At 34.8% G+C, this 25,726-nt stretch overlaps 1 protein-coding gene across 1 annotated transcript in view; it reads left to right on the forward strand.

Annotated features, from left to right (window-relative positions):
* Positions 1-25,726, forward strand: part of LOC130246323 (syndetin-like) — a 382,903-nt gene that overhangs the window by 13,083 nt on the left and 344,094 nt on the right. Inside the window, exon 4 of the mRNA XM_056479201.1 lies at positions 11,228-11,281. Coding sequence (XP_056335176.1) covers positions 11,228-11,281 — 54 coding nt within the window. The remainder of the gene's footprint in view (positions 1-11,227; positions 11,282-25,726) is intronic.

Consider the following 25,726-nt stretch of genomic DNA (forward strand, 5'->3'; position numbering starts at 1 on the left):
GATGAAACTTAAGGTTTGATAGCTGAAACACATCCGGTTGAATAGTTATAGAGTTATATAGATGTACGGTATATGCTACATAATATAGAGTTAGATGCTCAATGCATTTGGACCAAATGTCAACAAATATATCTTTCTGTAAATTGTAATCATTAGAAAAAAACTAAGAAACTAAAAAAAAAATCACTTTTCACATATATTTCACTTTGAGTGCAGTAAATCTAGAATATAAGAAGCTTTTTTTATGTCTTCATGATATTCTGATTTTTGAGGTGCGTCTGTGTGGAGAGATTGTGGCCTTATGAACAGTAATGATGCGTATGTTTCTTCTGAAGTGATTTTGGAGGTGTTCTCTCTGGAATGGGCTTATGCACAGTTTCTGAATGTATGGTAGAGGCAGATGTGGCTTTCTGTGGATTCGCTGGGTCAGTGGGAGAGAAATCCTCCTGCTCTATTGGAGGTTACAGCCTTATTCTTCAGCTAACATGCAGCTCTGACACTTCTTTGGCAGGAGCTCATCACTGAGCTAATTGCATGTATGCGGTGCAAGTCTGCTTCAGAATAAGCCTGCTTCTTTATCTTTTGTGTGTGTGTGGAGGCGCAGGAAGAAGTTTTCAGTGCTGATAACATTCTCAACAGGGTGATTTTAGGCTTTTTCTATGAGGATTTGTTGCAAGTCGAGCAACAGCAATCTAACAAATATTGTTTATATATAGAATACGCTTTTTTTCATTTATATTATCCTTCCAAAGTAAAGCGAGAAAGAAAGATAGAAAAAAATGAAATCAGTACATTCATTCACCAAGGATGCACTGTAAAAATATCTGTTAATGAACAGTTTCCATATTTTGTGATTCACAGTTGTTTTCTATTTATTTATGGATATAAATTGCAATAAGAGACCTTGATATTTTCTCTGTCGACTTTTGATGTTGAAAATTCAACACTGCTGTTTAACAAAGTGATTTTTATTGATATTTTAGTAGTTTAAAATAGGGTTGGGCGATGTCAACCAATTTGGCATCGTACGTTGTGAAACATGGCGATGGACTATCGTCGTCGTAGGCGGCGGTGAATTAATTATTTATGAATAATTAATTAATTCAAAACTAATTAATTATTTGTAACCTACCGTTTCAACTACCTGACCCACATGGTCTTTGTTTTACCCATAACCAAATCATAAATAAATAAGGATAAGTTACACACAAATTACCACCTGTCAATCACTTTTTCTGCGTGACTCTTGCATGAATAGGCAGAGTGATCTGTGTCGTTATAATGGCGTCGTCAAACTTGGTTGGTATAAAAGGTGCACAACCAACAGAAACCAGCCAAGAGTATCTGAGGTTTTCACTAAAATTACTAAGTACAAGCATGAAAGCGAAAGATTTAAGTAGTGTACTGACACTGACACGTTACCTGATAGATTCAAAAGACAGATTAATTAATTATCACATTTAACAACTATAGTGAGACGCGGTACATCTTGATAACTGTCTGAAGTGCACTGCTCTCTGAGGTTTTGTGCTTACAGCACTCGCTGACTGCTGGAGCTCAGACGTGCGCATATGCTAGAGCGAATAACACGGAGTGTGTGTGTGTGTGTGTGTGTGTGGTCACGTGATGTGCGTTTTCAGCAGTATAGTGTGGAAAGAGGGCTTTTCAGAAGTGCTAGGTGAAAGGCCAGTGTGGACGTGGATCATTTTCGTTCTAAAATGCCATTTTAAAACTAAGATGTATTCGTGTAAACGAGGCCTGAGTGTGTATTTGCAAGCGGGGCGGGGCGGAGGATTGCTCAGCATCGTGATGTCTATCGGCCATTGACGATGGATGCTGGCATCATCTATCGACCCAACCCTAGTTTGAAACAATATATTGTTTAAGAAATAAATAATAATACAAAGAAAATACACAGTCAAGCCCAAAATTATTCAAAGTTTTTCATTCATTCATTTTCCTTCGGCTTAGTCCCTTTATTCATCAGGGGTTGCCACAGTGAAATGAACCGCCAACTTATCCATCATGAGTTTTACACAGCGGATGCCCTTCCAGCTGCAACCCAGTACTGGAAACATCCATACACACTCATTCACACTACGGCCGATTTAGTTTATTCAGTTCACCTCACCTAAACCGGAGCACCCGGAGGAAACCCACACCAACACGAAGAGAACATACAAACTCCACACAGAAATACCAACTGACCCAGTTGGGACTCGAACCAGCGACCTTCTTGCTGTGAGGCAACAGTGCTAACCACTGAGCCGCCGTGTCGCCCCACTTAAAGTTTTTGTTCAAATGCAAATAAAAGCTGAGAAATATATTCGTTTTCCACAATGATGTACATCGTCTTATCATCTTTTGGGAGAAGCCTGGGTCATTACTGGTCTAAAACAAACTTGCTGGTTGAATAAAAGTAACTTGAAGTCAGAATTTGCCAGTGGTATGAATAATTTCGGGCTTGACTGTATGCCTTATTTCTTATGCAATATATTATATCAAGCTGCTAAAATGTGTGTATACTGTACGTAAGTCTGTAACTTAAAAAAAAAGTACTAGCAGTTAATTATCAGTCTTTTCTATTATAATTTACAACACCAACCCAGATAATATATCACTTAATACTATTTAAAAAGTGAATTAAAGATGCTTTTCAAAATCAAAAGTGTTTGGAGGAAAGACCAAAATCCCATAATGCAATGCAAAATAATTAAACAAGAAGAAAATGAATCACAAAATACGGAAAGATGTTAATTTACTTAATTTTTATGCATTATAGGCTGTATAAATATATAGGGATGTTTACTTTGACATGTTTTGATGTTTAAGTTTTATTTCATATGGTTGGTGATTTATTATTAGAATTGTTTCATATTTAGTATCATGAATGAATGTGCACAAAGTTTGAACATTCTGATGTGTCGTGAAATGGAACTTTTTAAAATGAATTTGCTGTTAACGGGTCAGTTTGACCTGCTAATTTGAAGGTTTAAGGCAGCTGCACAGAACCGAGAAATTGCTCAACTAGCCTTCATGCATTTATGCACTTGCAAAAAGTCATTTCATGTGCATCACTAGCGTATTGATATGTTAATTTGGATGGAAATGGAACATTGGTTTTAATGTCACTGGCCCCAGGATACATCAACTTCAGAATAATACACTGAATAATGGCTCTTTAGTGAATGAATAGTGTATCTATAGCTTAATATGAAAGTTTAAAAAATGTTGTATTGTTCTTATCTGATTATTGTATGTTTTTTTTTTTTTCTGTGAATTAATGTATTCACCGGTGGTGCTCAGGCCCTATTGGAATCTCTCTTCTTCTTCACAATACTCACAAAACTTTGCACACACACCAGAAGTGGCCAAAGTTTACGTTGATAATAGTTTAACAAGTGGATTTAGCTAAATGACTCTACAGCACCACCTATGCATGTTTGACGGAGTCTACGTTTCATGCACGTATATGAAAATTGGCACACAAACCATACATGCAAACGCCTACAAAAAAGTGCAGTTTTTGCCATTTCCAGGTGTTGTACTTTACCAAACACCTCCTAGGGCTTTTATCAGATCAACACCAAAATTGGGTATTGTTATCTAAAGGTGTTGGCGGCGTTAAATTGTGAAGATCTAGAGTTTTCGTAAAAGGGCGTGTCCGTGGCGGCCTCACAAACTTTGATGTTTTGCCAAGAAACAGGAAGCTGTTATAACTCAGGTGTGCATTGTCTGATCTGCCTCAAAATTCACGTTTGATAAGAGAACGGGAGTCCGTTCTTCGTACCTCGCTTAAATGATCTAAGATGATTTGACAGATCCTGGATCTTTTAATCTTGATAACTCATCTCTTGCTAATTTGGTTCTTCAAACAAGTTTGTGAATCAGATAAAAATGTCAGGATGAACTGATCTGAGATCGCTGCGCTGCGTTATGAAGGACAGATCTATCGATCCTCAAAATCATGATCAGCAATACAACGATTGGCTGACGGCACAGTAGCGTGATCATCTGATTAATATCATCTGATTAATATTCAATTATCCATGTAAGAAAAATTATTTAAATTTGTAGTAAATGGTTTGGTAATTTATTTAGTATTTAGCAATTTATTTAGTTTTAGATTTTAAATTTAAGATTTAAGATTAAGATTTTTAAATTTAGATTTTCTTTACTATAGCCAGGGCTATTTTAGTTTCTTAATCGGTGTAAGGAATTGAAATTATTTTGCATCAAAAAGCATTTTGATATTGGTAAAGGTGTCTGCAACTTTTGCAAAGCATCAAATCACAGACAAATTAGCTGTCAAAACATGCATACCAGCAAACAAACAAACAAAAAACAGTTGAATATTGTGCATGTCTATTATCTTACAGAAATTGTACTAGAGCTGGATCGGTACCTTTAAATAGTATGCATTTCTATCTGAACAATCCATATTAATAAATGTTCTCTTTGATCACCTTGGGGAGAACCACCCCGTTTTTGTACTTTTATTTACTAAGTTATATATATATATATATATATATATATATATATATATATATATATATATATATATATAATATAATATATATATATATATATATATATATATATATATATATATATATATATATATATATATATATTATATTTATATATATATACATATACATTTAAACTAAATGTATATAAACATAAATATTAGAAATTATTTAATTATTAAATATAAATGTGTACATATAAACTTTTTTAATAACTATTTTACATTTTCCCCAAGTGTATATAATCTATAGATTATTACTGTAAGAAAATACCAGCATTTGGTACATACTTTCAGTATTACCTTTGCTTGAACAGACCCGATCTAATCCTGTTAACATGAAATAAGCCTGCTCCCTAGCAGGTTTGAGCTACCAGAACTGTTGCTATGAAAACAATTCTCGGAAGAGTTTTGAAGAACGAAACCATCCTGGATTGTGTCAAATCATCAATAACCAAATCCAGCTAATTGAGTAATCCACGTAAGAAGAATAGACCCCAGGTTTCTGAACAGGTTTACATGCCAATATTCAGTTATAGTCATAGCGCCACGTGCTGGCAACAGGAAATGACATGTTTTACACTGGAACAAACTACTCCAACAATTTAATTAGATCAAATCCATGTTTTTTTAGTATAATCCAAAGGCCTTTGTGATGTTAGATTGTGAAGATCTAGAATTTTCGTCGAAGGCCTTGTCCGTGGCGGACTGACAAAGTTCAATGCTTTGCGACGGAGGAAATTCTTGTTACTCAGCCACACATTGTCTGATCTGCCTGAAAATTCACAAGTTTGATAAAAATTCCTCCCCTGCAGACATCTACAGTCAGAAGTCAGAATTATTAGCCCCCCTCTGAATTTTTTTTTTTTTCTTTTTTTAAATATATCCCAAATGATGTTTAACAGAGCAAGGAAATTTTCACAGTATGTATGATAATATTTTTTCTTCTGGAGAAAGTCTTATTTGTTTTATTTCGGTTAGAATTAAAAGCAGTTTTGAATTTTTTTTAAATCCATTACAAGGTCAAAATTAGTAACCCCTTTAAGCTATTTTTATTCTGGTGGTCTACCTAGAACAAACCATCATTATACAATTACCTAATTATGGAACCTGTCTAGTTAACCTAATTAACCTAGTTAAGCCTTTAGATGTCACTTTAAGCTGTATAGAAGTGTCTTGAAAAATATCTAGTTAAATATTATTTACTGTCATCATGGCAAAGATAAAATAAATCAGTTATTAGAAATGAGTTATTAGAACTATTATGTTTAGAAATGTGTTGAAAAAAATATATTCTCTCTGTTAAACAAAAATTGGGGGAAAAAATAAATGGGGGGCTTATAATTCTGACTTCAACTGTATATACCTGTTGATAGAAGGAAGTTTTGCATAAATCTGTGATTCTTCTCAGTTTTTAAAAAAATATTTATCAGCTTAAATTATTATTGTCCACTGTTCTCTGTCATCCAAAGGCCACCAGGCGGCTGTGAGCCCGGATGCAAGGTCCCTTTCATTGCTGCTTGCAGCTTTAATTGTTTATTTATTTATTTATTTATTTATTTTTACATTGAATCCCACAATTAAAAAAATGCTACCCACATTTTAAATAATACAAGATAAAGAAATAGCTCCTCCAAATATGAAGTTTTGTCATTTATGCAAGTAACTTTTTTTCTTTGTTATAAAGCTTATATATATATATATATATATATATATATATATATATATATATATATATATATATATATATATATATATATATATATATATATATATATATATATCAGCTAAAACTGTGTTTCTTGGTGATTTTAAGTACTTCAGTAAGTAAAAAAGCATTTTTAAAAACTCATGTGATCAAAAAAGATCACATGACACTGAGAAGTGGAGTAATGATACTGAATATGCAGGAATAAAATGTTTTAAAAATGTAAATGATGAAAAAACTCAAATGGAATCAATGTGAAATGGATTACAACTGTTTTTGATCATAAGAATATTTCAATATATGTAGATTTTTTCCCTTTATTTTTGTTATCAAACAAATGCAGGCTTTTTGAAGATAATAGCCTCTTTCAAAAGTACTAACAAAACTTTCTTTTTTGAACAAAACTCTTAACATTTAAGCAGTATTTTGTCTTTTAGGGGAAAAAAATCAATGAACAAATTTTAAAAAGAGATTAGTTTCTAAACAATCCACACTATACGCCCATTCCAACACAATAGATTACTAAAAAAACATTCAAGTCATTAATCCTTAAAGCTATTCTTTTTAAATCATCCTTTGATTGTGCCTGGCTGTGATTATCAATCGATTCCTTTTTAATATAAATAAAACTACATTGACCCTACAGATATCTTGTTTACCTCAGATCTCCGCAGTTTACTCTTCAGTGTCTTTCCAGCTCTAATAAAAAGTAATACTGTCTTAGCAAATTAGATGACTGGAGGATGTCTTTACTTAGTAGTCATTAGCCAAAATGAACTATATTAATGATGAGTTTTTATTAATGAAGTAATATTCCTTTGTGTCCTCATAAGAAAGATCATCATAACTGGAAAAATTGAGTTGTGTGAGAGAGAGGGAGAGCCTGAGTTTGAATACTGCTGTAATTTGGATTTGTAGAAGCAGTGGTAGAGAAAATGACAGGCTGTTTACGGCTCTGGTGCAAGCTCTGGTTAATAGATTTCTAATTGGAGTCATTAGCCATGAAGGAATCGCTCACAGGGATGCTCTCGTGCATCGCTGACAGACATATTCTTCACACTTGGCCAGTTGAAACCAAAAGAGTGTGTTGTCCACCTGTTTTCAGAGGATCTATTTAGTTATTTTTGGGGGGGTGGGGTGGGGTGATTACACCGGATGAATCCTCACAGCTGGTTTTCTCATTCTGGCATTGATTCTTCCTGTGGGGTCTTTTACCGAACTGAATGACCAATAGGTGGAGCAGTGAGCCTTCGTGAAAGTCCAGATCTCCTTTTTGCTCATATTTGCACATTGTGAAAATGCCTTCACTCATTGCGTAAGTAGCTACTGTTGGTGTTAATAACAGTGCATCTTTACTTTGGTAACACTTGTGATTTTAATAATCGCATGTGGCAAAAAGGACATTGTGTGAAATTGCCATCATTTACTTATCTATTTTAATTTAAACCTTTCTCATTTAGATACAATTCGTGTGTGTGTGTGTGTGTGTGTGTGTGTGTGTGTGTGTGTGTGTGTGTGTGTGTATTATACATGCACAATGTTTATTTGCCTACGTTATTTTTTCTTTACTTTTAGTTATACACTGACCGGCCACTTTATTAGGTACACCTTGCTAGTGCCTTACCTGCCCTAATCCTTTGTGACATAGATTCAACAAGTTACTGGAAATATTCCTCAGAGATTTTGCTCCACATTGACATGAGAGCATCACGCAGTTGCTGCAGATTTGTTGGCTGCACATCCATGATGCGAATCTCCCGTTCCACTACATCCCAAAGGTGCTCTATTGGATTGAGGTCTGGTGACTGTGGAGGCCATTTGAATACAAGGAACTTTTGAGTACATTAATGCCAAATTCTCACCCGATTTTGGTGAGCATGTGCGAATTGTAGCCTCAGTTTCCTGTTCTTAGCTGACAGGAGTGACATCCGGTGTAGTCTTCTGCTGCTGTAGCCCATCCGCCTCAAGGTAGGACGTTTTGTGCATTCAGAGATGCTCTTCTGCATACCTCTGTTGTAACAAGTGGTTATTTGAGTTACTATTGCCTTTTGGGCAATGTCTGGCCATTCTCCTCTGACCTCCGTCATCAACAAGGCATTTGTGACCACAGAACTGCCGCTGACTGGATTTGTTTTTTTTATTTGACCATTCTCTGTAAACCCTAGAGATGGTTGTGCGTGAAAATCCCAGCAGATCAGAAGTTTCTGAAATACTCAGACCAGCTCGTCTGGCACCAACAACCATGCCACGTTCAAAGTCACTTAAATCACCTTTCTTCTCCATTCTGATGCTCGGATCGTCTTGACCATGTCTACATGCCCAAATGCATTGAGTTGTTGCCATGTGATTGGCTGATTAGAAATTTGTGTTAAACAGTTGGACAGGTGTACCTAATAAAGTGGCATTCTAAATTAATTGTCAAAAATGAAATTTATATATACGGTACGCAAAGTATTTAGACCCCCATTACTTTTTGCACTCTTTATTATATTGCCATTTGCTAAAATTACAATATTTGTATGTTTTTTGACAGAAAAAAACAACAGAAAAAGACATTCTTGCAGATTTCTTAAAAGAGAAAAACTGAAATATCACATGAAATATATAATATAGAACTGTATGCGGCACTTTTTTCTGGAAAGCACAAAGAAAATTAAAATTGTATATTATTTTGGACCCCACTGACTTTCATTGTCATGATTGTCGCTCATTCTTCAGTACATTCTCTGTATATGACAATCATGCAGGTTTAGAGTGATATGACACTAAATGATGACAGAATTGTAATGCCTAATTGAACCATCCCCTAAAGAACCAAGAACTAATGCTTATGTGAGTTGAGGTGATTTTTGAGTCATTTCTATCCCACACACATGCACGAGCACACATACATATACACATACATCCCAGTGTTCTCCTGCCAGTCGGTCTCAGCTTTTCACACTGTGTGATCTGCTAACATACGCCACTGCTCAGCTGAGTCTGCCATCTGTGCAGCTCTCACCGCCACGCCAACACTTCACAGCCGCGCCACCCTCTCACTCATGACACGCGCACACACACACACACACACACACACACACACACACACACACACACACACACATGTTTGCTTTTGTGAAAAGTGGGTACATTACATAGGTTTCCGTTCATTTTATACTGTCCAAACCGTATATTGTATTGCCCTCACCCCACCCTGCCCCTAAACCTTTACTCTTTACTCTCTGATTAAACTCATCCTGTGAGATTTATAAGCTTTTTGAGAAATGAGGACGTCACCAATGTCCTCATATTTCACCTCCTTTTTGTAATACCCGTGTCATACCTATGTCATTATACAGATTTGTGTCCTGATATGTCACAAAAACACGTACACGCACACACGCACACACACACACACACACACACACACACACACACACACACACACACACACACACACACATGTGATGCTCATATCTATTGCCTTAGCCACCTCTTTATATGCACAGGGACTTTTAGAATAGCCTGCTCAATTTTTTACAGTTCTATTTACTGAAATAGTAAAAGAAAAACTCCATGATGGAATTATCAAGAATTTTAGAAAAAGTAAAAAAAATAGTGTGAGACAGATAACGGCAACCAGAGGAGAGAATAATGTCAAATTTACTGTCCTGCCCATAGACTCTGCATTACAAACATCTCATGTAAGTGGCAATTTAAATTTTTTTTTATTTGATGTAAAGATTATATAATACATGCAGGAATACATATAAATGTTTTTCAAAAATTTAACTTTTCATTCAACTCTGACCTTTTTAGTGCAGCGTCATGACAGATAAGCATATAAATATGAATCTTAATGCACTCACTAATGGTCACGATGACTGAAGTACCAAGAGGAGCCTGGGTTATTAAATTCAGCGGTTGTTATCTGGGAATAACGAATACTTGAAATGTTGTCTTTGACCAGAATCAAATACTTCAGACAGCAAATACTTAAAAATATAAGAAATATACCTAATGTAATTGTGTGTGTTAAAGGGGACCCATTATTTCCCTTTTTACAAGATGTAAAATAAGCCTTTTTTATTTTCCTAGAGTGTATATGTGAAGTTTCTGCTCAAAATACCCCATAAATAATGTTTTATAACTCTTTGAAACTGCAGATTTTAGGTTTTGATCCTAATTATGCCTTTTTTGGTGACCATCGCTTTTTGAAAAGAAGATGGAGCTGCAAATGCCTATACAGTACATTATCATAGCAGGAGCTTCCACATGGCTGCTTCTTACTCAGGGATTTTTATGCTAATGAGGGATAGATCATCACTAATGGGAGGGGCTTTCCCCCTCTGATGAAACACATAAATGGGAAAATGTCAATCAAAGTGATTCAGCAGACTGTTTTTGTTTGTTTTTATTGTTTTAGTTTGATTATTAAAATGTAATAAACAATTTTGTACGATTAAATGCTGGTTATATTCACACACTGTTGCCACATAACTGTGTTTAAAGCTCTTATAAAAGTGATTTTTGTATAATAGGTTCTCTTTAATTGTATAACGCCAGTTTCCCTGTTGATTGTTTCTCCAGAAGATGATTCAGTATATTTTTATCAACTATATTTTCAGCCATTTTTACCTTTATTTGAGTAAAACTTATAGTTTCTGTACTTTCGCTTAAGTATCTTTTTTGACTGTGTTTTTACACCCCTGATTATATTTACGGCCTGACCTTTCACTCAGCCATTATCACCTGCTCAGAGCTTGAATGTCCTAATAAAACATTTATTATATTGTTACAGAGTCATTACTGCCGATGTAGAGGGCATAAAAAGCCTAAAATAGAGTTCAATTAAATTAAAATCTATTTTTCCCTCTGCTACTTTTAAGGCCTCAGCTAATGCCTGAAATGATTAAAAAAGGGGTTGAATGCATGAACGGATTATGTAGTTTTGTTAGGCTTGGACGTGTGGAACAGATGTTAACCTTTAGCTTGTTCTCATCTTACAGGTGTCTAAAAGAGTGGCAGACCTCATTCTGGAGAAACAGCCCTCCTATGTGAAGGTAAGCAGTCTGGGTCCACAGGATGGCTTTAATTAACATATGACTTCCAGCGGGTTTCTTTTTCATCAGCGCTAGAGAAATAAATTGAAAGTGTTTTTTTGAACTGCAAAAAATGGCCTGGTTTTATGGGTTATACAGCAGTGCTGAGTTAAATTAGTTCTAAAGTAATTAAATCACTTTTTTTTGTTGTAAAAGTAAAATAAGGGATTACTTTTCAGTTTTAAATGATTTAATTACAGTTAATTAAATTATTTGCCTAAAATTGATATGCATAAATTTAACATTTTCTATATTTGTAATTGTCTGTATATTTGGTGAAGTTTTTTCCTCGCCGCTGTCGCCACTGGCTTGCATAATTCGGGACTTGTAAAGCTGCGCATCGATGGATTTGCTCTTCAGTGTTTGGACTCTCAGCAGTGAATATTAAACCACACTGACCTGAACTGAAGTTAAACTCTAAAAACTGGACTAACACGGTTTCAATTCACTATAATCTTCTATGTGAAGCTGCTTTGACACAATCTACATTGTAAAAGTGCTATAGAAATAAAGATGAATCGAAGATCCAATCAGAAGGTGTGAATCGAATCATATGTTTTCGATGTAGCAGCACGCTAATACGACGGCTTTTATAAGGAGGGTGTTTTATTACGGAAATTGAGTTAAGATGCCTTACTTTTTGGTTGGCCATCTGTTTCTAATGAGTGATAAAATTAAACAAATCAGTAATGAAATGTCATATGTTCATTTTTCATAATCACCATACATGGAGTATATTTCATAATCGCCACGGTGATTAAACTGTTAAGCTCTCTAAATATATATTTGTGAAAATCAGATTTGCACAGTGTGTTAAGCAGGTGATGCTGTCTGATTGGCTTCAGAAACTGTGATTTTTATCTTAAATGTGTTTTTCCTTGCAATTTGGGATCAAAGTGGAAGCAGAAGTAAAAGTCAAAGCTCTGTGCCTCTTGCCTTTGGTCGTATTTCTCTCATGTCCTTCAAATTCACTGTGAATCCCTGAATGGATCACTTTGGACTGCTTTGAAATTGATCTTAAAGATGTTCATAGCCTGAAAGGCTTTGCTTTGATCATGCGTCAGGATTTGTGTTTGGACTCTCTCTTGATCCATGATGGAGGCAGTTGTCAGTTGTTTTTTTCTTGATAATGGTTTAATTCTGACATCAGAGGGCCAAAATTTAGTTCTTTTAAAATTGGAAAGGACTAAAGTCTTCAGAACATGTGTTCCATATACAGTTGAAATCATAATTATTAGCCCTCCTGTGAGTTTTTTTATTTTTTATTATTTTTGAATTGTTTTATTAATTTTTTTTTCCAGATGATGTTTAACAGAGCAAGGAAATTTTCACAGTATTTCCTATAATATTTTTTCTTCTGGAGAAAATCTTATTTGTTATTTCGTCTAGAATAAAAGCTGTTTAATTTCAATATTATTAGCCCCCTTAGGCAAGGCAAGGCAAGTTTATTTATGTAGCACATTTCATACACAGTGGCAATTCAAAGTGCTTTACATAAACAGGATTAAAAGAAACAAGTATAAGAGAAATAAAAACAAATAATAAAAATGATAAAAAAAATTTAATAAATAAAATAAATAAGCATAAAAACAGATAAAGTGTGTTATAAAAGACTGAAAAAGAAGAGAAAAACATAATAGTGCGATCTGTTGGACATAGCACAGTGCTCATTCAGTAAAGGCACAGCTAAACAGATGTGTTTTCAGTCTTGATTTCAGTCTTAGGCAATATTGTTTTTTTCGACTGTCTAAAGATGAAAACATCATTATACAATAACTTGCCTAATTACTCTAACTTGCCTAGTTTACCTAAGTAGTTAAGCCTTTAAATGTCACTTTAAGCTGAATGCTAGTATCTTGAAAAATATGTAGTAAATTATTATGTACTGTCATCATGGCAAAGATAAAAGAATCAGTTATTAGAAATTAGTTATTAAAACTATTATGTCTACAAATAAAAACAATTTTCTTTCTGTTAAGTGGCTAATAATTCTGACTTCAACTGTATATGACTTAAAGGGATAGTTAACCCCCCCCCCCCCCCCAAAAAAAAAGACTCACTATTTACTCTCCCTCAAGCAGTTTCCAACTTGTATGAATTTCTTTCTTCTGATGAACAAAAAAGAAGATATCTGAAGATAGACCATTGGTAACCATTGACATCCTATGTTAATTGCAATAGAGCTTTGTTTTTCAAGACTACTACCATAAATATAGGTTACTTTAAAAGTTTGTTAGTCATTATATTATCATAAATGAGGTTTTTACCTTTGTAGAAATAAAGGTAAATAGCCGCAAAGAGCTTCTCAGCTTTCCTTGTGGAAACTCCAATGCAGGCATCATGAATAGAAACTATTCATTTAAAGTGGTTAATGGTATAAATCATAGGTCTCAACGTTGATCCTGGAGTGCCGCAGCTCTGCACAGTTTTGCTCCAACACTAGTTAAACACAGCTGATCCAACTAATCAAGTTGTTCGAGACTTGTAGAGACTATTAAGCAGGTATGAGTTGGAGGTGGTATCTGAATAGCTGTGGCCCTCCAGGAATTGAGTTTGAGACCATTGGTTTAAATGGTGCCCTTTTACCCTTCAAACAGTATATTTTATATTTAATAAATAAAACAAAATAAAACAAACTGAGAAAATTAGGTTGGAGATTAAAAAAGGTCAGCAGCTTAGAAACTCCAGTAGGCCTACTATGAGTTGTTTAGCAGGAAATGATTGTGAATTGGAAAAAGCTCATTTTAATCTCTTTGCATTGACTCAGTATTTTCTCTTTTTTAAATTATTTAAAAATAATAGCTAAATTTAGATAATAATATTAATTAGATTTCATTACAGCCATTTTAAAATAGTTTCAATAGAAAAAAACAGCTGGAAATTAATTCGATGAAATAACGTGTACATTCATTAACTTTCCTTCAGCTTAGTTTTTATTTCAGAGGTTTTACGCATGGAATGCCCTTCCAGCTGTAACCCAGTACTTGGAAAAGTGTACATATTAAGCGTAATGAAATCTGCAAGACCACAGAGTGAATTTTTACAGTGTAGTAGGGAAAAAAAACTATGGAAGTCAATGGGTACAGGTAGAGCTGCACAATTTAGGATAAAATGAGAAACAAATTAGATTTATTTTTTGTTGCTTCGAATAAAGATAATGATTACCTCCAGATTTAGTCATTCTTTATTGTATTTTAATAAAAAATGGCAATAAAATAAGACATAATTCTTTTCTTCAAACGAATTGAGAGAAAGATAATGAAAAACAATGTATTATGTAAGAAATCGGGGTGTAAAAATGAACTCAAATCATAATTTGAGACATATCTTAATATCTTCTTCAAATATCTTGTTTTATGTTAAACAGAAGAAAGTCAAACTGGTTTAAAACAAGTAAATGCTGACAGAATCCCTTTAAATCATAAAAACAGTCCGCCCCTTCTTTGTAAATCAATTTCTGCAGGCATGATTTATTTATAGGTTTCATCATATCTCAAATGTTGCTTTAGAGACGACTTTTCTGGTCTGTCCTCTTGGTGTTTAGCTGTGTATGTCATACTGGACAAAAGCTCAGCGGGTGAGGTTGCTCTGATGTGTCGTCTCTGAAGAGACGCTGCCAGATCTCTTTGTGTCTGTTTGTATTGAGGTCTAGGTGGCAGAGGTAAAAAAAATGCATTAGAGCTTTGGAACAGGCCATAGTGTTTCTGAACACAAACACTGCCTGCTTGTAGACCGACAGGATTGGGGTCAGTCTTTTTGATGATTTTCAGAGATGTCTTCTGCTCACCAAGCCTACATTTCATTCATATATAATACTGTGAAAACATACTTTTTATGAAATGTCATTACAGTTTTCAGTTTTATTTATTCAGCATTATTTATCCACTCCATAATGTCACATGATCGATCAGAAATTGTTCTGATATGCTGATTTGATGCTCGCAAAATGATTATTGTTAAAAACAGTTTTGCTGCTTCGTATTTTATTATTTTTTGTATAAACTGTGATATGTCTACGTTTTATTAGGATCATTCAGTGTTGGGCAAGCTACTTGAAAATATAGTGCATTAAGCTATTAGCTACTTTACTTAAAATGTAGCTTAACTACACTAAAAGCTACCCTCTGGGAAATGTAGCAAGCTAAGCTAAAAGATACTTGGAAAAATTAGCTAAGCTACATCTAAGCTATTTTTTATTGCAATAAAAAAATACATCCAAGCTATTTTTACAATTTTCATTTTTAAATTGAAGCAGCTTAAATCTCAGTCAATCATATCTTAGTGATCAATAAAACGGTCAATGAAACATATGAGGCATAATTGTTTAGTTCAAATATTTACTGCAAATAATATGCTGTATCAAACAGAAACAAATTAAAGTAAATAACAGCAAAAGCAAGAAATCCAATGAAAGCTTTTTACCTTTATTTATAGTATATGGAAATAATAAGAAAATAAGCATTTTATTGTATATATATTTACAACTCTTCATTAATGAATTGGACTACACAATATCATTAGTAATTATCATAAACTAATAGTAATTACCATAGTATAGTTTAGCCTTTATTACAGTAAAAAAAAAAAAAACTCCTCTCCTTTAGTCATCTTCCCATCAAGCAAATTTCTCGTGTTAGCCTAATCAGTTGGTGACGTCACCGACCAGAGTGAGAGGTGGCAGTAACGCACCAAGAAGTTTGTTATCGACCACCGTAAAACAGGTAGAAGAAGAAATTGTTATTCTTGCGATCATGTGGATTTACTTTTATCAGCTAAAGATCGGCCCCACAGCTCCGTGAATGTTGGTGCCGTCACTTATTAATCCGTGATCGATAAATGTAGCTTATGTGGATGCTACTCCACTACTTGACTAAAAAATAGCTTCGCTACTGAAAAGCTATTTGATTTAGAAAAGAGCGACGCTACGCTACTGAGAAATGTAGTTAAGCTAGTAGCATAACTATTTGTAGCGACGCTACTGCCCAACACTAGGATTATTTGAATGAAGCATTAATCTTTGCTGAAAAAAAAGGATAATTTTCTCTCATAATTTTTTTTTCCTTTTGAACAGCAGTTTAAATTGTTAAAAGTACAAAATAACAACCCAGGCTCATTGGAAATATGTGCCCAGGACTACATTCTTAAGAACCGACAAATGTGTACCCTGGACTATTTTGTCTTTGTGTTTTTGTTTTCACAAATCCACTAAAGGGCGCTTGTTCATTTGTAAGATTCTCAAATATGTTACTAGGGCACGTTTTCTCATATTTATTTGCATATTAATGTCCTTCTCGTTTGCCTCGGACGGTTTGTCGTCGTGCATAATATATCAGCTTGATATCGACTGACCCGCACACTAAACACTACCAATAGTATTTTCAAAAGCAAAATAGAAAAAAAAACCCATTGCGGCTGTGTGCCTTTACCATTATTTTACAGTTTTTTGGGCTTTTTTTTTGTTTTCCCTGATTTCTGGAAGGCATCCCTACAGATGTAAGCAGTCAGTGGCAACACGCTGTAGCGTTCATTTTACACATAAAATGCAGCCATATGTACCTACGAGCACATATTTATTTGTTCTCATAATGTACACAAGGGCACATGAGCCCTTGTTGGAAAATACACACAAAGTTCTGTCATAAAACTAAGCTCTTTCAGGCTGATACACACACACGAAAAAATACTCAATGATTCCTTGGATTTACTAAATTTGTTAAGTTAAGTGGTCGTAAACAGTTTATTAGGGCTAAATTTAATCAAACAAATTAAGTTGAATATTACTAAATTTAATTTGTTTAAATTTAACACGTATCAATTGTTTGCAACTATTTCGCAAAGATAATTTTTTTCAGTGTATATACGTACGTATGGGATGCTCAGTGGGTTCAGGTGTCGTGTACACAAGATAATAGGGGTAGTTCCAGTAAGTGAACAAGAGAAGGATACCTAGTTTAGTAAGTTTAATCAAGCTGGAATATCATTACACACATGTGGTCTAAGACAGAAAAATACAAAGAGGAGCAATTGCCAATGGCAGTACATTGTACAAACAAACTTATTAATTAAGATGTAAATAAACATACATTGAGTAATTGTGGATTATAATGAGAATGATGAATTAAATATACTGTTGTAAGCAATTGGAATGACCATTCAGTATTATTGTAGAGACTAAATCTACCCAAAAGTAAACATTTCACCAATTATTTACTGAATCAGGTGATGTATATTAAACAGATACACATAATAGGTTGTAATCTACTATGGATCAAAGTGAATTTCCAGTTCAAAGTCCGAAATGAGATCGTTGGGTTTGATAACATCTACTTTCACTTATGATGCACGTGGAAATCGCGAGACATACAGTGCGATTCACAAGAAAATAATAACGATCATAACATTAATCTGGATCGAAAGGGATAACAAACAAGGGGACTCACCCATATTCAATTACACACTGGTGTAAAACGTACAAATCGGTTGCGCAGTCCAGCCAGCCTGATCTGCAGCCTGCGTCTCTCCAGCAGACATGATTGCTTTTGTCACTAAACTCTTTATCACAAAACCTTCCACTAGGGGTCGTTATAGGGCTTTCTCACAGTGTAGGTCTCACCTATTCCGCTCCTACACCATCAACCACAAAGTGCAGGTTATTGGTTTCTGTTGCCTCAGCAGCCAATGCAATTGCTCCTCAGCATTTTAGATATTCAGTGTTGTTTTTTGCTAGCATGTCCTGTGCGTTTTTTGGAGACCCCCCTCCACCCCAGCTCCTCCTGTGCTATAGGGGGTGTTTTGCAGCAGCAGTGTGTTGTATTCTTAGACTGCATGTCTCTGCACTTGCTCAGCCATAATAATTAAAGCAGCAGCAGCAGCACCACAGCAGAATTATTCCTCCAAGCTCAAACACATCAACATTGCCACGTATTTATTACCATACTAAATCTCTCCAAGAGTTGACAGAAGTCAATAGATGTACCGTTGCACCCTATTTATTAACAATTGATTACCAATAGAGTTTGGTACTGTTTTGAGGGAGAAACTTGATTTGATAAATCATCAGTAGGCCCAGAGCAGAATCTGCAGCCTTTTCTTTTCAATTTCTTTGAATAAATTAACACTCTAATAAACTACACTCTAACATAAAAGTAAAAGAAAAAATCTAATAATATAAAAAAAGTAAAACCCAACTCAATAAATAAAGTAAATAAAGTAAAATACGTCAAATAAAATTAAAATGAACACAAAAATTAAATCAAAAACAGTCAAAATACAATTAGAACCACTTGAGTAAACAAAGCTGCAGCAGTCCTCTCATATAATACATAAAATGTTACTTTACAAATTGTATTGTGCATAATTTATGCATAAACATTTGCATATTATTCAATAATATTACTGATATGGATAATGAAAACTGAAAAAAAATATAAACATAAGTAAATATTCTGCGTATTTCTGCATATTCATTAGGTCCAAATTGCTATATAACAAACAAATAATCTTCCTTATATCATGAATAAACTGTTTTAGTGAAAATTAACTAATCTGTTCAATCAATGGTAGAAATGGAGGTATTCAATAGCGTATAAATTGTGGTTATACTATTTTATTTGTTGTTGGCACAGAAATGCCAAGCTTCACCTTGAATGTGTCACCAAACATGCCTTCATCCCAAACAGAATGAAGATATTTATCTTCTGACCTCAAATCCAGCCTTTATAATAGACAGTGGAGCAGAAAACATTTCAAGATTGCTCCTACAGTAAATTGCCCTTGAGCTATTGTAAGCCAACACAAAAAGCATTACATATTCTTTTTGTATTCGCCATCGAGGTGGAGAGTAACATATCTCATACATTCCCTCATGCTTTTAAACAACATCGAGGACGCATGCTGAGTAAAAAGCCCCATAACATTAATCCTTTTATCCATTTGTAGCTCAGGTTGATGTTTTGAAGTTCTAAGTATATTCTAACCTTGTAACCTTAAGTAGAGAACGCTTCAGGAAAACCCACTCATGCATAGTCAAAAACTAGGAGCCAAAGGTTCACCAAAGCACTATTTATAAACCCCTGCTGTCTTAATTCAGTTCATCTTTACTTCTATAGGGCTATTTACAATGTAGATTGTGTCAAAGCAGCTTAATGTAGATGAAAGACAGTAAAAGCCATAATATTTCAAATTGATAAATTGAAACTCCTTCAGTTCAGTTTTGTGTAAATGTCACTGTTAAAATTCAATTGAGCTCAGATTGGTGCAATGCAAATGCCACTTAAAGGTCCAGTGAAATTAAAATAACGTTTTATTTTGGATGTTAGTATCAGTATGTCTCAAGGATATCTACTGTACACTCACCGGCCACTTTATTAGGTACACCTTACTACTGTAGTACTGGGTTGGACCCCCTTTTGCTTTCAGAGTTGCCTTAATCCTTCGTGGCATACTATATATACAAGGTTCTACAGGTATATGGTGTATGATTTGTCGGCTGCACATCCATGATGTGAATTTCCCATTCCACCACATCCCAAACGTGCTCTGTTGGATTGCGATCTGGTGACTGTGGAGGCCATTTGAGTACAGTGAACTCATTGTCATTTTCACCAGTCTGAGATGATTTGCACTTTGACATGGTGCATTATCCTGCTGGAAGTAGCTATCAGAAGATGGGTACACTGTGGTCATAAAGGGATGGACATGGTCAGCAACAATACTCAGGTAGGCTGTGGCATTGACACAATGCTTAATTGGTACTAATGGACTCAAAGTGTGCCAAGAAAACATACCCCACACCATAAACCCACCACCACCACCAGTCTGAACCGTTGATACAAGGCAGGATGGATCCATGCTTTCATGTTGTTGATGCCAAATTCTAACCCTACCATCCGAATGTCGCAGTAGAAATGGAGACTCGTCAGACCAGGCAGCGTTTTTCCAATCTTCTATTGTCCAATTTTAGTGAGCCTGTGTGAATTGTAGCCTCTGTTTCCTGTTCTTAGCTGACAGGAGTGGCACCCGGTGTGGTTTCTGCTGCTGTAGCCCATCCGCCTCAAGGTTTGACGTGTTTTGGGTTAAGAGATGTGTTCGTTCAGAGATGCTCTTCTGCATACCTTGGTTGTATTGAATGGTTTTTTGAGTTACTGTTGCTTTTCTATCAACTGGAACCAGTTTGGCCATCCTCCCCTGACCTCTGGCATCAACAAGTCATTTGTGTGCCAGAACTGCCACTCACTGGATATTTTCTCTTTTTCAGACCATTCTCTGTGAACCCTAGAGATGGTTGTGCGTGAAAATCCCAGTAGAACAGGAGTTTCTGAAATACTCAGACCAGCTTGTCTGGCACCAACAACCATGCCACATTCCAAGTCACTTAAATCCCCTTTCTTCCCCATTCTGATGCTCGGTTTGAACTGCAGCATATCGTCTTGACCATGTCTACTTGCCTAAATGAATTGAGTTGCTGCCATGTGATTGGCTGGTTAGAAATTTGCGTTAACTAGCAGTTGGACAGGTGTACCTTATAAAGTGGCCAGTGAGTGTATTAGCTAATGTGCTCCAAAACAGTGAAAAAATTTAATTAAGAAGAAATAAACATACTCCATGTTTATTAAGCTTCAAAAAACTTTTACACTAGAGATTTCTTAAGAGGGACTTTAGTAATATTATTATATGCAGTATTAGATATATAGATCTAAAGGCGTGATTCAATATAATAAATGTTTCTCTGAAATCTACATAGAAGATATGTGGGAAAAAAAATTGTCGAACTGATTTTACAGATCCATTTCCAACCTAAGGTATCGACCCTAATATGATATGGTTGGTTTTGACCATATTTGGAAGGGTCGTAATATTAATATTATATTTACACTGACAGGATTATTATGAGAATTAGGAAACAGTGAAATTTGATAAACTCAAACTTCTGTAGTTCAGTTTAGTATAAAAGTCACTGTTACAGTTCAGTTTAGTTTAGCTCAGATTAGTGTAATATAAACCTCTCTTAAAGTTTCCGTGAAATTAAAAAGTTTTTTTTGGATGTTAGTATCATTAGGTTGGCCTCAAGGATATCTAGAAGTTAGTGTGCTCCAAAACAGTGACAAAAAAAAACATACCCCATGTTTATTAAGCTTCAAAAAACTTTTACAGTACAAATTTCTTTTGAGGGACTTTAGTAATGTTATGATATTTAAAAGTGTGATTCAATATAATGAATTGTTCTCTGAAAATGAATTGTTCTCTTGAAATGATTTTATGGGTCTATTTTCCATCCTAGGAATTGGTCCTAATATGATATGGTTTGTTTTGACCATATTTGGAAGGGTCGTGAATATTAATTAGGAAACAGTGATATTTCATCAATTGAAACTCGTTCAGTTTAGTATAAATGTCACTGTTGAAATTCAGTTCAGTTTAGCTCAGATCAGTGTAATACAAACTCATTTAAGGGTCAGTGAAATTAAAATAATGTTTTTTTGATTGTTATTGTCATTACTTTAGTCTCAATGATATCTGTAAGCTAATGTGCTCCAAAAAAGTGACAAAAATTGCATTTAGAAGATGTAAACATCCAAAGCTTGCGTCAACGATCAATGATTTGTTTGACGCCTATTCATACTTTAATTTCTCATCAAATCTTTTGACCAATCAAATGCTCTCTAGTCTCTGACATGCCCCGCCCTCTTCTCAACACTTCTCGATTGCTTTTCATTTGATCTCAATCACTCACTGGCAGAGCTGTGATACAAACAAAATGCTATTGGCTGTTTTTTTTTCAAAGGGGAGGAGTTATTTGAATACTTTGAATAAAAAATGCACTTCACGGGAGCTTTAAACACTAAAAACATTAACTCCTAATATGTGCTCTGCAAATAGAAGCAGAGAGAGACATATGGCTATTTGTGTTCGTCCATTTGAAGAGCTTTTAGGTCTGCTGGTGCTTCGCCACAAGCCATTTTACACCTCAGCAGCCTGCATTTGTCCCAGGCTTTTCAGAGATAAAACGGGATTTCGGCCATGCTTTTGAGCTGGATCATAAAAGCCTGTGCTTTTAGACATTTTGGGATATATTTTGTCAAACCTATCACACAAACAGCAAAAAAGTGACAAAATATCACTGCAAAAACTTGCTCTATGCAGGACATCATACACAGTCTGTGTATGTCACAGTCTATGGAGGCTGTAACTCTATTCACATTTGATGTCAGTGTATGTTAGATTATAGCCTGTTGGTAAGCTAATTATGGATTTTGGGTGAAGTACATAAGACGCAAGTCACACTGGAATTATTTGTAAATTTCAAGCATTTTTGCCCTCCAAACCAATATGCCCTCGAAAACACACTGTATTCTTTTGAGCGTTTTATTTTCTGGTGCTGTATCAAATTGGTAATATAGGATTAATAGCTCTGTGTTTATATTTCACACGTTGCAGTCTGTCTGCATTTGGATTTTTACCATTAATAATTATATATTTTTAGGGTTTTTTTCACCCTTATTATACAGTGGATTTGAGACAGGAATACATGGGGAGCAGAGAGGGGAGGGGAGGGGGGAGGGAAGCATTGGCAAAGGATCTCGAGCCAGGACTCGAACTCGGATCGCTGCAAGCACTTCAATTGTCTGCACACTTTACTGCTAGGCTATTGGCACTGACAAGTTCAGCCATTTTTGATGTTAAATAGAGAATGAGGTTAGAAACTGATCAACTCTGATGTGCATGATTGGCTTGAGACAACCAGGGCTTGACGTTAACACCCGCCAACCCGCCAAATGCGGGTAGATTTCACCTTTGGCGTGTTAGATAGACACTCTCACTAGCCACTTTGGCTGGTTGAAAAAAAAGTTTGAAATTGTAGTTTTCTTAAAAGCAGGGTTCGACAATAAGGATGACTAAATATGCGTGCAAATGTGATCTTAGAATCGAGAAACAGCATGACCAACAAAAATATTTTGTTTGCGAGCGCAAAAGAAAGCAGCTGAATACCAAATGAGAGGTTGATCACTTGCGCTAACAGCTGATGTGTGCGCGCTCCCGTTTCCTTGCGTGAAGCAACCGTGTCTGAAACGCAACTGTGATCGATTCTCTTTCAATTATGCACCCACAGTCTTGCTGCTTTCAAGAGCTCCAAATTTGTCTTTTTGTAAGCAGCACTGGTTGCTTTTTCGTTTTGAACAGATTATTAATTGGCCTTAACCGTGTGAGCGGGATCATCCTTTCATTATCACACACGGCATGTTTTTCACCGGCTTTCTTTTGCTTACAGTTATTTTTGTTAATATGGTTTAATTATATATTTTTTACAATAACATTGTTTTAATATGAGAATAACTCCCCATTTATGTGTAGCTAACTGGTGATCTGAGAGACCTTTAGTGAGGACAGTTTGCTGTGCACATTTTTGATACATGACAATAATTATTTTTAAAAGTCAATTGTTTTTCTTTGTTTTTTTTTTTAAGAAATGTTTTGTTAATTAAAAAGTATAGTATACAGCTATATACAGCTTGTTTGACACATTTAAATTTGTGGCTAAGCAATAATTATTGTTTCGTGTGGTCAGAGATAAATTTGGTAAATCCTTAATTTTGAGTTTTGAAAAAGTCATGTAAATAAAAACTAATTGCAATATAACACTATGAAACCATGACCCATTTGCTCATACACGACACACGAAAAGTGAAATGAATGAGGAGGCATGTGGACATAACACAAAATCTAAACCAAGTATTTTAGCATGTCAAAGTCATATTTTTGCAAATAAAAAATATTTCCCAACAACAAAATTGTGGCTAGTTACATTGGAAAACTACTAGCCACAGTGGCTGGTGATCAAAAAAGTTAACGTCAAGCCTGGAGACAACCATAATATAAAATCTGGTACAAATTGCTTGTAAATTTCACAAACAATTGAAAAAAATGTGAATCAAGACACTCAATTAAACACAAAATTATACAAAAACTGAAATTTAAAAAAATTAGGGAAGATTCCACTGGCAGCTCGTTGCTTTCAGATACAAGATTCAATTGGATTAACAGCTGGAGTGTTAGAATGTAGCAGTGCAGAATTAGTTTAACCGCTGTAAAGTATACCCCTATGTTTATTAAGCTTCAAAAACATTTTGAAGTATAGCATTTTTTGAGCATCTTTAGTAATATTATGATATACTAAATGTGTCATAGTGTGCATTGATACGATGTAATAAATTGTTCTCTGATATCTACATAGAAGCTATGTGGTTTGGATAAGTGCAAAAAAAATCTCCAGGAATGATTTTACAGATCCATTTCCAACCCTAGGAATTGGCTCTAATATGATATGGGTGGTTTTGACCATATTTGGAAGGTTAATGTTAATATTATATTTACACTGACAGGATTTACATGAGAAATAGGAAACAGTGATATTAGATCATCACTGCATGCCTTTTCCATGTACTGAACTGTTATTATTCAGCATTGCCTGTTCAGATTTTCATTCTATGTCACCTTTAATATTATGATTATAGCTGTTGGCGTTCTTGATATTTAAACCTTATAGTTACAGTTATCATTAACCTTGGTGTAAATTGCTCTTGACAGACTTTGAAATACACTGTAAAATATCTGTTAATTAACCGGTTCCATCTACACGTGTATGTGCTTTGTTTTTGTTATGAATTGATTTATGGGATGTTGATCTGTCGACTTTTGATGTTGAAAATTCAACTCTACATTTTAACAAATTACTGACATTTTAGTTATTTCTAAGAATATATTGTTGAAGAAAGAATATATAGGAGTTTTATTTCTTAAAATGACCGGAAATGTACAGGCATTGTATTACCATATTTTTTGTACCATAATTTCTACAACACCAACCCAGACAATATTAAAAATCAAAAAAGTCATGGTGACCAATATTTGTGAGCGCAAAAAACTAACAAGGAACTGGCTTAAAGAATCAATGTTGAAGCTTGAGCAGTGGTTTGAGATTGTTGAAGAAATTCATGTAATGGAAAAACTGACATTTATGTTGAGGATGAAAACAGATATTTTTCAGGAAGGGTTGGGAAAAATGGTTGATAAATAGGGAATATAAAGACATCCCCATTTAAGTGGATGGTAATTGGAAGAGATATAGCAATCTCATGCGTTGAACTTTTTCCCTTTTTTTACTCTTTTTATTATGGATATATAGGTAATCAGGGCTTGACAGTACTAGCCACTCACCATTTTCACTAGCCATAATTTTGTTGTTGGTAAAATATGTTTTATATGCATAAATTTGACTTTGTCACGCTAAAGTTAATTGATTTAGACTTTGTGTTATTTTCACATGCCTCACAAAATAAATACATTATTATTTATTAGCCACAAATTTTCAATAATGTCAAAACAAGCAAAATATTACTGTATACATGC

Source organism: Danio aesculapii, chromosome 19 (genome assembly GCF_903798145.1).
Source record: "Danio aesculapii chromosome 19, fDanAes4.1, whole genome shotgun sequence".
Taxonomy (NCBI): domain Eukaryota; kingdom Metazoa; phylum Chordata; class Actinopteri; order Cypriniformes; family Danionidae; genus Danio; species Danio aesculapii.